The following is a 15477-nucleotide window of genomic DNA, read 5'->3' on the forward strand; positions in this document are numbered from 1 at the left end:
CCAACCAGAGCGCCATCCCCTGCTTCCTGGCCGGGGACCACCGCTCCAACGAGCACGTCGCCCTAACTGCTCTACACACCCTGTGGTTCCGCGAACACAACCGCATCGCCGGCCAACTCCTGGCCCTCAACCCGCACTGGGACGGGGACACCATCTACCACGAAGCCCGCACGATAGTGGCCGCACAAATGCAGCACATCACCTACCAGCACTGGCTGGCCAAGATCCTGGGAGATGTTGGCATGAACGTCCTGGGTGATTACAGGGGATACAACCCCAATGTCAACGCCGGCATCGTCAATGCCTTCGCCACGGCCGCCTTCCGCTTCGGCCACACCCTGGTCAACCCCATCCTCTACCGGCTCAACGAGACCTTCCAGGCCATCCCCCAGGGTCACCTGCCACTGCACAAGGCTTTCTTCTCGCCCTTCAGGCTCATCCAGGAGGGAGGGATCGACCCGCTCCTCCGGGGCCTCTTCGGCGTGGCCGGGAAGATGAGGGTCCCCACCGAACTCCTCACCCTGGAGCTGACGGAAAAACTCTTCTCCATGGTCCACGCCGTGTCCCTGGACCTGGCTGCCATGAACATCCAGCGCGGCCGGGACCACGGCATACCCCCCTACAATGACTACAGGGTCTTCTGCAACCTCACCTCAGCCCACGACTTCCAGGACCTGAAGAATGAGATCAAGAACCCAGAGATTCGAAAAAAGCTGGAAAGGTAAGCAGAGATTACCTAGAAGGTTCTTGGTTCTTGGTTTCTTGGTCCTCCAAAATATTCCAAATGGAATTTAAACTGGTGGTGGTGGAGGGAGGACTTACTAGGTTCTTGCTATTGAGGGAGTGCAGCGTAGGTTCACCAGGTTCATCATCAGTCTGAAGAAGGGTTTCGACCCGAAACGTCACCTATTTCCTTTGCTCCATAGATGCTGCTGCACCCGTTGAGTTTCTCCAGCATTTTTGTCCAGGTTAATCCCCGGAATGGCAGGACTGTCATATGCTGAGAGAATGGAGCAGCTGGGCTTGTACACTCTGGAGTTTAGAAGGATGAGAGGGTGTCTCATTGAAACATATAAGATTATTAAGGGTTTGGACACACTAGAGGCGGGAAACATGTTCCCGATGTTGGGGGAAGTCCAGAACCAGGGACCACAGTTTAAGAATAAGGAGTAAGCCATTTAGAACGGAGACGAGGAAACACTTTTTCACACAGAGAGTGGTGAGTCTGTGGAATTCTCTGCCTCGGAGCGGTGGAGGCAGGTTCTCTGGATACTTTCAAGAGAGAGCTAGATAGGGCTCTTAAAGATAGCGGAGTCAAGGGATATGGGGAGAAGGCAGGAACGGGGTACTGATTGTGGATGATCAGCCATGATCACATTGAATGGCGGTGCTGGCTCGAAGGGCCGAATGGCCTACTCCTGCACCTATTGTCTATAGAAACAAATATCGCTCAGCTTTTCTCTTGTCAGAGAGTCACACAGTGTGGAAACAAGCTGATTCTTAAACTGTGGCCCCTTGTTCTGGACTCCCCCAACATCGGGAACATGTTTCCTGCATCTAGTGTGTCCAATCCCTTAAATATTTTATGTGTTTCTATAAGATTCCCTCTCATCCTTCTAAATTCCAGTGAATGACAAGCCCAGTTGCTCCATTCTTTCATCATATGTCAGTCCCGCCATCCTGGGAATTAACCTCGTGAACCTACGCTGCACTCCCTCAACAGCAAGAGCAATTGTCAAACATTGCCCTTCTAGTTTGCTTCACCCTGTTGTCTGTTATAAAAGATCTTGAGTTGTTGTTTTGCCCTAAGTTAGCTTTCTCAAAAAGCTCACTTTAAAATCATTGAATCTGCAGCCAATTTGTTGTGATATTCGGCAGCCGCTCAAGTACAACATTTCAGCAGCAAGATATCACACGCGGTTCTACCTCAGGTGCCAAAATACTTCAAAGTGTCGGATGACGTTTCGGCTCTGAACCCTTCTTCAATCTGAAGTCGGGATCCCCCCCCCCCCCCCCCCCCCCCCCCCCCCCCCCCCCCGAAACGTCGCCCATTCCTTTTCTCCAGAGATGCTTCCTGACCTGCTGAGTTACTCCAGCATTTTGTGTCTATCTTCGGTAGATTCTTCTTCTTGCGTATGGCGGGCACAGCCTAATGTTGTAAGTAAATCTTGTTCTGTTTGATCTTCTGTTTGTGCGCGCCAGGTTGCTTGCATTTGTCGAAACAGGGTGGACCAGGTGAAGGTTGCAATCTCCCACCCCATCCTCGGTATAAACTACCAATCAGCAGTAGACAATAGGTGCAGGAGTAGGCTATTCGGCCCTTCGACATTTTTGTCTACCTTCAGTGATTCAGTGGTACTTTCTTGCCACATGTACCTAGGTACAGTGACGATCCTATTCAGCGTGTTGTTCAGTGAATATTTAGAAACATAGACCATAGGTGCAGGAGTAGGCCATTCGGCACTTCAAGCCAGCTCCGCCATTCAATGTGATCATGGCTGATCATCCCCAATCAGTACCCCGTTCCTGCCTTCTCCCCATATCCCCTGACTCCGCTATCTTTAAGAGCCCTATCTAGCTCTCTCTTGAAAGCATCCAGAGAACCGGCCTCCACCGCCCTCTGAGGCAGAGAATTCCACAGACTCACAACTCTCTGCGAGAAAAAGTGTTTCCTCGTCTCCGTTCTAAATGGCTTACCCCTTATTCTTAAACTGTGGCCCCTGGTTCTGGACTCCCCCAACATCGGGAACATGTTTCCTGCCTCTAGCGTGTCCAAACCCTTAACGATCTTATATGTTTCAATAAGATACCCTCTCATCCTTCTAAACTCCATGTTGTACAAGCCCAGCCGCTCCATTCTCTCAGCATATGACAGTCCTGCCAAACTGGGAATCAACCTTGTAAACCTACGCTGCCCTCCCTCAATAGCAAGAATGTCCTTCCTCAAATTAGGGGACCAAAACTGCACACACTACTGCAGGTTCCTTCCTACACTTCAAAATGTTTTTGGAGATAGTTTCTCGAAATAACAGTTCGGCATCGAGTGCCAGCATTATCTTTCATTATCTTTCAATAGTGATCATTTGAGATTGGGTTTTTTTGAGTGTTTCATGCTGACTGATTAACATTGGACCCAGTGATGAGCCTTGCTGTTGTTTCAGGTTGTACGGCACTCCGCGGAACATAGACCTGTGGCCGGCGCTGATGGTGGAAGATTTGATCCCCGGCACCAGGGTGGGCCCGACACTACTCTGCCTGCTCACGACACAGTTCCGTCGACTACGGGATGGAGACAGGTAACTAGACACGTGGCGCGTTCTGCCGTGGGATTTAGCTGAGAAAGAATGTGGTTTACATTGAAGTTCCCAGAAACTGACCGCGCAGTGGTCGAGGTGCTGCCTCACAGCACCAGAGACCCGGGTTCGATCCTGACTAAGGCCGCTGTCTGTACAGAGTTTGTATGGCTCGAAGGGCCGAATGGCCTACTTCTGCACCTATTTTCTACATTTCTATGACATAGGATCAATTGGTTTCAGTAAAATTGTACAGAGTTTGTATGTTCTCCCCTTGACCTGTGTGGGTTTTCTCCGGGTGCTCAGGTTTCTTCCCACATTCCCAAAAACACTTAGCTCTTAGGGCTAAACGAATCAAGGGATAAGGGGAAAACATAGAAAGTAGGTGCAGGAGGAGGCCATTTGGCCCTTCGAGCCAGCACCGCCATTCATTGTGATCATGGCTGATCATCAGTGACCTGTGCCTGCCTTCTCCCCATATCCATTGATTCCACTAGCCCCTAGAGCTCTATCTAACTCTCTTTAAAATTCATCCAGTCAAGTGGCCTCTTCTGTGGCAGAGAATTCCACAAATTCACAACTCTCTGGGTGAAAATGTTTTTCTCATCTCAGTGTTAAATGGCCTCCCCTTTATTCTTAGACTGTGGCCCCTCGTTCTGGACTCGCCCTACATTTTCCAGCATCTAGCTTGTCCAGTCCTTGTTAAAAAAGCCGGAACGGGTTACTGATTTTGGATGGTCGGCCATGATCCTATTGAATGGCGGTGCAGGCTCGAAGGGCCGAATGGCCTATTCCTGCACCTATTTTCTATGTTCTATGCCATAGGTTAATTTGTTTCAGTAAAATTGTAACTTGTCCCCAGTGTGTAGGATAGTGCTAGTATATGGGGTGATCGCTGGTTGGCACAGACTTGGTGGGCCGAAGGGCCATCGCTGCATCTCTAAAGTCTAAAATAAAGTCTAGAGTCCAAACCACTTTTTTAAATGAAAATATCTCTATTAATAATTGGAAACGTTTTTGCAAGATAAGGAATTTAATTAACCCTTGTCAATGTCAAGTTAAGTTCAGAGCCATACAAGTTGGAAGCAGGCCCTTCAGCCCAACTTGCCCATGCTGACCAACATACTTCATCTGCACTAGAATAGAATGCCTTTTATTGTCATTCAAACAGACAAGGTTTGAACGAACTTTCATTCCTGCAGTCATGGCATTACAAAAAAAAAACAACACACACTTAACACAATTTACACAAACATCCATCACAGTGAATCTGCAACTCCTTCTCACTGTGATGGATGGCAAAAGTCTTATCTCTTCCATTTGTTCTTCTCCTACGTGCATTTGGCCCATATTCCTCTAGCCTGTCCTATCCATGTACCTGTCTAAATGTTTTTTAAACACCATGTTCTGAGTACCTGCCACGACTACCTCCTCTGGCAGCTTGTTCCATACACCCATCGCCCTTTGTGCAAAAAAAAGTTGCCCCTCAGATTGCTATTCAATCTTTTCCCCTTCACCTTGAACCTATGTGCTCTGGTTCTCGATTTCCCTACTCTGGGCAAGAGACTCTGGGCCGCTTCCCGATCTATTCCTCTCATGATCTTATACATATCTATAAGATCACCCCTCATCCTCCTGCGCTCCAAGGAATAGAGTCCGAAAGTCCTGTTTCCACGCTGTATGACTTCATCACTCTTGAGGGCCTGTCCCACTTAGGTGACTCTTTAGGCGTGTGCCAGGAACAAGTTTTAATGGAATTTACCCACGTCAACCTACAACAGCAAATATTGTCGCCACTGTCACCAAAAATTTTCGACATGTTGAAAGTTTTGCGGAGTCGCCCAAAAAATCGCCCAATTGGGACAGGCCGTAATCTTCATGTCTTAGGAGAATCGTTGAGATTACTTTTTCCATTTGTACAGGTTCTGGTATGAAAACCCCGGAGTGTTCAGCCCAGCGCAGGTAACTCAGTTGAAGCAAGCCTCGCTCGCACGAGTCATCTGTGACAATGGTGACCACATTCAGCAGGTGCAGCCTGACGTCTTCAAGGTGGCACATTATCCTCAGGGCTTCCTCAACTGCGGGGAAATCCCGGGGATCGACCTGCGGATGTGGCAGGACTGCTGCGAAGGTAAGCGGCGGCAAATGGCGGCACGGTGACTGGGCGGGAGAGTTGCTGCCTTCTTCTTCTTTCGTGTGGCGTGCACGGCCTAAAGTTGTTGGACAACTTGTTCTATTTGATCTTCCGTTTGTGCACATTGAGTTGATTGCATTAGTCGAAACAGGGCGGACCACGTGAAGATTGCAATCTTCCACCCCAGTTGCTGCCTCGCAGCGCCGGAGACCCGGGTTCCATCCCGACTACGGGCGCTGCCTGCCCGTGACCTGCGTGGGTTTTCCCTGAGATCATCTGTTTCCACCCCACAAAGACGCACAGGTTTGTAGGTTAATTGGCTTGGTGCAAATGTAAAAATCATCCCTAGTGTGTGTAGGGTAGTGTTAATGTGCGGGGATTGCTGGTCAGTGTGGACTCGGTGGGCCAAAGGGCCTGTTTCCGCACTGTATCTCCAAACTAAACTAAATTAAATGAACAATATCAACTGTGTGTGTGGGAAGGAACTGCAGATGCTGGTTTATACCAAAGATAAACACAAAGTGCTGGAACAACTCAGTCTGAAGAAGTGTTTCGGCCCGAAACGTTGCCTATTTCCTTCGCTCCATAGATGCTGCTGCACCCGCTGAGTTTCTCCAGCATTTTTGTCTACCTTCAATTTTCCAGCATCTTCTTAAAAACTCAGCAGATCAGGCAGTATCCCCCTGAGTTTAGACTTTAGAGATGTTTTAGAGATACAGCACGGAAACTGGACCTTCAGCCCACTGGGTCTGTGCCCACCAGCGACCACCCGGTTCCCATGGACTATCCTACACACTAGGGACAATCTACAATTGTTTTTACTGAAGTCAATTTACCTACAAGCCTGTACGTCTTTGGAATGTGGGAGGAAACCAGAGCATCCGGAGAAAACCCACACAGTCACTGGGAGAACGTACAAACTCCGTGCAGACAGCACCCATAGTCAGGATCGAACGCAGGTCTCTGGTGCCGTGAGGCAGCAACTCTACCGCTGCGCCAATGAGTCAGGGGAGATGTGAGGCAGGAGAAAGTGATAGTTGGATACTGGCGAGGATGTGTTTCATTGGCAAACGGACAAAGGCCAGAGAGGGGAAGGCAAAAGCAAAGACCCTATAGCGGAGGGAGCAAGATAGACCACTCCTGCTAAATGCAATGGGCTGACGTGTAATACACAACGGAGCGGAATGTGGGCCTTTTTTTCATCCATTTCAGTAACCCGACCCCACCCGACCCGACTCGCAGTGTAATCAACGTTGCGGGGGAACAGTTTGTGTTAATAAATTATAATTCTGAAAATGAGGAGAAGATTTTTGCCAAATAACTTTTATTTTTACGAGGATGTTTCCGTAACCGGCTTCCGTCTCCGCACTAGTATCTTTGCTCCGCTACGATGGGATCTTTGGTGCGGAGACGGAAGCCGGTTACGGAAATGGGGCCGAAAATTACCCATGAATCTGCCCATGACCGTACTACGTCTTTTTCATCGAGTGACCTATCTTGCTCGCTATTGGATCTTTGGGCAAAAGCATTGACATAGTCTGCCCAGAGTGTGTGTGTGTGTGTGTGTCGTGTGTGTGTGTGTGTCGTGTGTGTGTGTGTCGTGTGTGTGTGTGTGTGTGTGTGTGTGTCGTGTGTGTGTGTGTCGTGTGTGTGTGTGTCGTGTGTGTGTGTGTCGTGTGTCGTGTGATGGGTTTAAAGGGATGTGGGCCAAATGCAGGCAGGTGGGACCTGTGTAGATGGGACATGTTGGTCGGTGTGAGCAAAGTGGACCAAAGGGCCTGATTTCTTGCTTATGGTAAAAGTGCTCCGATCATTCGTAACACCTACCAGAAAGCACAATAACTGCCCGTCTGAGCTGTGAGCATTTCCCAACTGTACAGGGCGAGAGATCGTACGTTTTAGTGAATATAAGGTTTTCCTTTATGTTCAGACTCGGCGCTGACAGAGCCATGCTACCAAGGCGTATTTATAACTTTAATAGAATAAGTTGAAGGAATGTCCGAGTTCTACTTGATTACACTATAGAATAAATATTGGCCTGCCATGTATTAAATTGTGTTGAGCTACAATTCCCAGATTCCAGTATTCACGTGATGTTGGACAAGGTATCAGCTGTTCTCTGGCATTGTGGATGTAGCCAATTGGCACATTGGCTGCACGTGTGGGACATATCTGCTCCCATCTAGTGGCGAGAACAGAAATAGACTTGTAATGGGGCTGTCCCACAGTACAAGCTGATTATCCCGAGTTTAAAAAACAAATCAAACTCGTGGTAAGCACGTAGATTGAACGTAGCGGGTACGTCGGAGCTCGGGACGTCTCTTAGCGGCTCGTAACGCTAGCGGCAGGTACTCGGGAAACGCAGTAAGCTCGTGAAGACTCGTGAAGATTTTTCAACATGTTCACGAGAGCCCCAAGTACCTACGAGCGGCCATTACCGTAATTCTCCGAGTTCGAATCAGGGGAAACTCGGGAGAACTCTTGAATTAGCTCGTACAGTGGGTCAGCCCCATAAGGATGGTGAAGGTATTTCAAAATTGCTGGAGAAACTCAGCGGGTGAGGCAGCATCTGAGGAGCGAAGGAATAGGCGACGTTTCGGGTCGAGACCCTTCTTCAGACTTGTGTTGGGGGGGAGGCACCTGGTGTTCCCATGCGGTCTCCCATCCAAGTGCTGACCAGGCCTGAGCCTGCTTAGCTTCAGACGGGATCGGGCTTGTTCAGGCTAGTATGGCCAGAGGATGGTGATATCGTTCATAGTATAGGTGTTTATTTAGTATATTTGTTTGTCTTGTATTATGGGTTTTGTGTTGATTTATTTAGCACTGTAAATATTATTGTAAATAATTGATTCAATTATTTTTGGTTTAAAAAAAATTTGAAATTTAAAAAAAAAACTTTTTAAAAAAAACCCAAACCATCTCCCCCCCCCCCCCCCTCCACAAAGACCCCCGCAGAAATAGACGTGAGCACAGTTACATTTTGCACGCGTGTCAGAGGTTATGGGGAGAAGGCAGGGCAATGGCGTTAAAGGGGCTGTCCCACTGTACGAGGTAATTCAAGAGCTCTCCCGAGTTTTAAAAATATTAAACTCGTGGTAAGTATGTAGAATGTACGTAGCGGCCACGTCTGAGCTCGGGGAAGTCCCGTAGCGGCTCGTACCGCTAACGGCAGGTACTCGGGGAAACACGGAAACTCGTGAAGTTTTTTCAGCGCTGTGAAAAATGTCCACGAGAGCCCCGAGTACCTTCGAGCGGCTATTACCGTAATTCTCCGAGTTCGAATCAGGGGAAACTCGGGAGAACTCTTGAATTACCTCATACAGTGGGACAGGCCCATTAGGAGGGAGAGATAGATCAGCCATGATTGAATGGTGGAATGGACTTGATGGGCCGAATGGCCTAATTCTGTCCCCACCACTTATATAAACTTATAACGTGGTGAAATATTTTGTCTTCGTCCAGACTGCGCAAACCGCGGACAGTTCAACACCCTCTCGCAAAGGTTCCACGCCAAGCGGTCAGAAGAATACAGTTTCCCAGAGGCTACGGATGCGCATCAGAAGCAGGAGCCACGACTAAGAGAGAGGTAAACGAGATGTACATTCTCTGGTTGAGCAACGGAAAAAAATCTACGCTTATCTTTTTTTCAAATAAGATCAGAACAAGCATTTTTCTTGAAGAGGAGACAAAAAGATTTCAGGGGGTTTACGGGGAGAAGGCAGGGGAATGGGGTTGAGGGGAAAAGAAGATCGGACCAGAGGCCACAGCCTCAGAATAAAAAATACGTCCCTTCAGGAAGGAGATGAGGAGGAATTTCTTTAGTCAGAGGGTGGTGAATCTGTGGGTTTCATTACCACTGAAGGCTGTGGAGACAAAGTCAATGGGTGTTTTTAAGGCGGAGATTGGCATTCTTGATTAGTGTCAGGGGTTATGGGGAGGAGAATGAGGTTGAGGGGGAAAAGATAGAGCAGCCACGTTTGAACGGTGCAGTAGACTTGATGGGCTGAGTGGCCTTATTCTGCTCCTATAACTTATGAACAAGTGGGTACTGGAAACATGGCAACTCTTGTGCACTGATTGTGTGTGGTCTTCTGTTCTTACACCCTCGTGCTTTTGTCCAGTAAGAGGTTTAGGTTTAGATAGCTGCCTCTTTCAAGAGCGAGCTAGGTAGGGCTCTTAAAGATAGCGGAGTCAGGGGATATGGGGAGAATATTGCGTCCTGATTGGGGATGATCAGCCATGATCACATTGAATGGCGGTGCTGGCTCGAAGGGCCGAATGGCCTACTCCTGCACCTATTGTCTATTGTCTATAGATTTATTAATGTCACATGTGCCGAGGCACAGCGAAAAGCATGCTATCCAAACTGGCCGGACATACAAAAAATGCTGGAGAAACTCAGCGGGTGAGGAAGCATCTATTGGGGAGAAGGAAGAGGTGACGTTTCGGATCGCCTATTCCTTCTCTCCATAGATGCTGCCTCACCCGCTGAGTTTCTCCAGCATTTTTTGTCTACGTTCGATTTTCCAGTATTTTACAAGAAGGACGTGGCCCCTTATTTCTACAAAATGTGGCTTCTCAGGTGCTTTGGCATTGAAATTATCTTGAAATTAACACACCCACTTTTGCATGTAAGTGCCTGCTTAATACACTGAAGTGAATAATCCTTTGTCATTTATAATCTTCAAACGCAATGCACTTTGATTAAGGGCAAGACCTGCCTTAATATTGACGTTTCACTTTGTACATTCTTGTTTCATCAAATCATTTAAAAAACAGACCAATTACATTTTAACTTCCAGGAAGTTTTAAATGAACTTTTCGGCATATTTTGTGCAGGGTAATATCTTTCATTCTCTTGCTAGAAATGTTCCTTCTTTGCTCATTTCCTAATGACAAAGCATTGCAATAATTACAAGCTGATAATAACAATGAAAGTTAAACATCGTTGGAGACTTGCCGGACATCTTTAGCCTTCCGAGGTGAAAGGGCTTTGGTTGGTTTTCTTGGCCGTAGTTTTGCTATGGTTGGTCCCGGATAGATTGTTGGGGGAATTTTAGCCTAAGATCTTAGGTTGGCGCAGCGGTAGAGTTGCTGCCTTAAGGGCCTGTCCCACGAGAATGTGACCTGCATGCGGCAAGTGCGACCAAACCGGAAGCGGGGGCCGCGCGGAGGTCGAGTGATCCCCGTACAGGGCCGGCCCCACCAGCATGCGACCTGCATGCGGCAAGCACGACCAAACTGGAAGCAGGGGTCGCGCGGAGGTCGAGTGAGTGACGTGAAGTTCGAGCGAAGTCCGCGGGAAGTTCGCGCGTGATGTACGGCGTCAAGAAGCTGCGTCCGGCATCGAGACGTTGCGTATGCCCGTCGAGGCGGTGCGTCCGGCGTCAAGGCGGTGCGTACGGCGTCGAGGCGGCTGCGGGCCGGCAGGCCGTTGCCGCATGGAATTTTTGAACACCGTCACAACTCCATACGGCTCCAGCGATTGAAGTGGGACCGGCCCCGCGAGGCCGTACGGATCAAGCGACCACGTTAGGTTGCGCTTGCCGCATGGAGTCACATGCTTGTGGGACAGGCCCTTTACAACACCAGAGACCCGGATTCAATCCTGACTACGGGTGACTAAGGAAATGGGCAACGTTTTGGGTCGAAACCCTTCTTCAGACTGAACAAGGGTCTCGACCTGAATAGTGGCCTATTTCCTTCGCTCCACAGATGCTGCCGCACCCGCTGAGTTTCTCCAGCATTTTCGTCTACCTTCGATTTTCCAGCATCTGCAGTTCCTTCTTAAACAACCTACAAGCCTGCACGTCTTTGGAATGTGGGAGGAAACCGGAGCGCCCGGAGAAAACCCACACAAACTCCGTACAGACAAGACCCATAGTCAAGATTGAACCCAGGTCTCGGGCGCTGTAAGGCAGCAAATCTACCGCTGTGCCACCATGTGCAAGGTGTAGTCTAAGGGGCTGAGAACGCTCCCTTGCAAACCTCCAATGTTGATGTAACGATTTGATAAATTGTCAGCTTTTAAGGGATGATGTATATTTCCTCTAGAGGTGGAGAACTCCAGGAAAAGATTTCCAATTCCTCCTCTATCCGGGCTGATAACTGTGGAACTGAACTGGAAAACTTAAGGAGAAAGGTAAAGATAATAACTGCTTCAGATATTTTACTGTCACATCACCGTTCCGATGTCACCTGCAAGGTCTTAAAATAGTTAACATAGAAAATAGGTGCAGGAGGAGGCCATTCGGCCCTTCGAGCCAGCACCGCCATTCATTCCGATCGTGGCTGATCGTCCCCAATCAATAACCCGTGCCTGCCTTCTCCCCATATCCCTTGACTCCACTAGCCCCTAGAGCTCTATCTAACTCTCTCTTAAATCCATCCAGTCATTTGGCCTCCACTGCCCTCTGTGGCAGGGAATTCCACAAATTCACAACTCTCTGGGTGAAAAAGTTTTTTCTCACCTCAGTCTTAAATGGCCTCCCCTTTATTCTAAGACTGTGGCCCCTGGTTCTGGATTCGCCCAACATTGGGAACATTTTTCTACGCTGCACTGCCTCAATCACAAGGATGTCCTTCCTCAGTTTAGGAGACCGAAACTGTACACAATACTCCAGATGTGGTCTCAGCAGAGCCCGATACAACTGCAGTTTTTGCATTGAATTTAGAATCGTAATTGTTTCCATTCTGTATTGCATCAACCAACTTCATAAGCTCATAAGGTATAGGAGCAGAATGGGAACATTCGACCCATTCAGTCTACTCCATTATTCAGTCAAGGCTGGTCTATCTTTCCCTCTCAACCCCATTCCTCTGCCTTCTCACCATAACTTTTGACATCCTTATGGGCCTGTCCAAAGGATGTCAAAAGTTATGGTGAGGCAGCAACTCTACCACTGTGCCACCGTGCCACCCTGGTGGTCCACCACGGGGCCTAGTGTATGTTACTTGCTTCACTAACTTTCCATGTCAACACCATCAAATTAAGTTGTTGCTTTGTCCCAGCCTCTTAAAGAAGTCCACTCCCTACATACTTGCGACAATTTACAGAGGCCAATTAACCTGCAAACCAAATAAACTCTGCTGTGAGTCACTAGCGGTGACTATTTCAAAAAATGTTCCTATTATAATGAATTAATATTTGTTATTGTTTTCCTGCAGCCATTTTTCCTCCCGAACTTGTGCAGTAACTTCCACGGTTTTAGTTTAGTTTGGTTTAGAGATGCAGCACGGAAACAGGCCCTTCGGCCCACCGAGCCCAGGCTGACTATCGATCGCCCGCTCACACACACTAGTTCTATGTTATCCCACTTTCAGTTTTCAGTTTGTAGATTAACCTACAAACCCGCACGTCCTTGGGATGTGGGAGGAAACCGGAGTACCCGGAGGAAACCCACGCGGTCGCGGGGAGAACGTGCAAACTCCACGCCGGCAGCACCCGAGGTCAGGATTGAGCCTGGGTCTTTGGTGCTGTGAGGCAGCAGCTCTACCCGCTGCACCACCGTGGCTAGCTTCCTATATTTGTGCTGCTCTATATATAATATTTACCAAATTAATGAGCAATAATGTGGTTTATGGCACTCAAAGAAAACTGTTCTTTCTGGAAAGGAGAGAAAAATCTGTGTGGTTATTTTATTGTCAGTTTTTGAACTTTTTTTTTTGATAAATAGGTAGAGATGCTTGAAGCTCGCTTGAAGGTAACGGGCTGCGTGGACAAGGATGGGAAAGTGCGAGGGGAAGGAGAACATTGGGAGAGAGACCCTTGTACGGAGTGTCACTGTCAAGTAGGTCATCTAAGTCTGGACGCTGTGGAACGTCTGGAAACTTCACCAAGAAACAGTCGGGCGCGGGAATGTTGCTCGTTGAATCGAACACCTCTAACCCCACACTCTCAAACTGAGAATTGTGGGGGGAGGGAGGTGGGTGCAACGTCGGTGAAGGTGGGGAGAAAAACTCATACAGCGTGGAAACTGACCCTTCGGCCCATTTCAGCCCTGCCGACCGTATAAAGTGTTATTGACACCGAGTCTGTCAATAACACTTTAATCATCAGTCTGAAGAAGGGTCTCGACCCGAAACGTCGCCTATTCCTTCGCACCATGACCCCTGGTTCTGGACTCCCCCAACATTGGGAACGTGTTTCCTGCCTCCAGCGTGTCCAAACCCTTAAGAATCTTATATGTTTCAATAAGATACCCTCTCATCCTTTTAAACTCCAGAGTGTACAAGCCCAGCTGCTCCAGTCCTACCATCCCGGGAATTAACCTTGTAAACCTACGCTGCACTCCCTCAATAGCAAGAATGTCCTTCCTCAAATTAGGGGACCAAAACTGCACACAATACTCCAGGAGTGGTCTCACTAGGGCCCTGTACAACTGCAGATGGACCTCTTTGTTCCTCTACTCAACTCCTCTTGTTATGAAGGCCAACATGCCATTCGCTTCCATCACTGCCTGTTCTACCTGCGTGCTACTTTCATTGACTGATGAACAAGGACCCATAGATACCGTTGAACATTTTCCCAACTTGACACCATTTAGATAATAATCTGCCTTCCTGTTTTTGCAACCAAAGTGGATAACCTCACATTAACCTCACCTCATGTTTATTACCTACAGGATGCAGAGACCACGTGTGTGATGATGAGCTGCCCTCAGAACTGCAGAAACCCTGTGACGAGACAAGGCAAATGTTGCCCAGACTGTGAGGGGGAGTGACGGCCATCAAAAACCAAAGGAGTATAATCAGCTGATTATATCACACAGGCACTGATTACATCCAGGACTATTTGAATTGTTCTGTGTTATTGTCACCGTTTATCCCTATGTTTCCCCGCCCCCCCCCCCCCCACCTCGTCCCTGTGCCTCACCTGGACTCACACCCACTTCCCCCCTACCACCTACATTCCTTCCTCTGGCTTCACAATTCGCACCTCTTCAAGCCTTATCACGCAGCGTTTGTCTTTTCATCTCTGGCCTTTGTCCAATCATCTGCCCATCAACACCCCTCCCCCCCACCACCACCTCACTACCTGTATCCACCTATCACTCACCAGGCTTTGTTCTGGTTCGTAGGTTCCAGGAGGAGAATTAGGCCATTCGGCCCATCAAGTCTCTTTCGCCATTCAGTCATGGCTGATCTATCTTTCCCTCTCAACCCCATTCTCCTGCCTTCTCCCCCAACACCCGTACTAATCAAGAATCTGGTCATCTCTGCCTTCAAAATATACTTATTTTTAAAAAAATGTCCTGCCCCCACCTCTCTCCCAGCTTCCTTCCCTCACCCCACCACAATCAGTCTGAACAAGGGTCCCGACCCGAAACGTCAGCTATCCATGTTCTCCACAGATGCTGCCTGACCCTCTGAGTTACTCCAGCACTCTGTGAAACGTCACCTATCCATGTTCTCCACAGATGCTGCCTGACCCGCTGAGTTACTCCAGCACTCTGTGAAACGTCACCTATCCATGTTCTCCACAGATGCTGCCTGACCCGCTGAGTTACTCCAGCACTCTGTGAAACGCCACCTATCCATGTTCTCCACAGATGCTGCCTGACCCACGGAGCTAAGGAAATAGGCAACGTTTCGGGCCAAAATCCTTCTGGAAATAGGCAACGTTTCGGGCCGAAACCCTTACGGGTTTCGTCCCGAAACGTTGCCTATTTCCTTCGCTCCATAGATGCTGCCTGACCCGCTGAGTTACTCCAGCACTCTGTGAAACGTCACCTATCCATGTTCTCCACAGATGCTGCCTGACCCGCTGAGTTACTCCAGTCTTTGTGTCTTTTCGTTTTATCTCTCCCTCTGTCTCACTACAACCCCAATACCAGAGACCTGGTCCACTCAGTATTCACTCCCAGCGGACTATAAAGGGCCTTCCCCACGTGGGCGTCATTTGCGTGTCATTTACACTACATCAATTACGCGTCACGACGCGCACGTGATGCGTGCATGGCGTGCATTACGCGCGCATGACATGTGGGGAGAAGTAGGTAGCTGCGCGCGGCGCCCCAGGAACTTGCGTGACGCGCAAATGACACCCAA

At 48.7% G+C, this 15477-nt stretch overlaps 1 protein-coding gene across 1 annotated transcript in view; it reads left to right on the forward strand.

Annotated features, from left to right (window-relative positions):
* The window catches only part of LOC116986152 (peroxidasin homolog), a 99317-nt gene extending 84868 nt beyond the window's left edge, over positions 1-14449 (forward strand). The window contains exons 19-25 of the mRNA XM_033041353.1: positions 1-721; positions 3162-3296; positions 5216-5424; positions 8890-9013; positions 11482-11569; positions 13104-13217; positions 14052-14449. Of these exons, the coding sequence (XP_032897244.1) occupies positions 1-721; positions 3162-3296; positions 5216-5424; positions 8890-9013; positions 11482-11569; positions 13104-13217; positions 14052-14150 (1490 nt within the window). The 3' untranslated portion in view covers positions 14151-14449. The remainder of the gene's footprint in view (positions 722-3161; positions 3297-5215; positions 5425-8889; positions 9014-11481; positions 11570-13103; positions 13218-14051) is intronic.
* Positions 14450-15477: the final 1028 nt, after the last annotated feature.

Source organism: Amblyraja radiata, chromosome 23, assembly GCF_010909765.2.
Source record: "Amblyraja radiata isolate CabotCenter1 chromosome 23, sAmbRad1.1.pri, whole genome shotgun sequence".
NCBI classification, from domain to species: Eukaryota; Metazoa; Chordata; class Chondrichthyes; order Rajiformes; family Rajidae; genus Amblyraja; species Amblyraja radiata.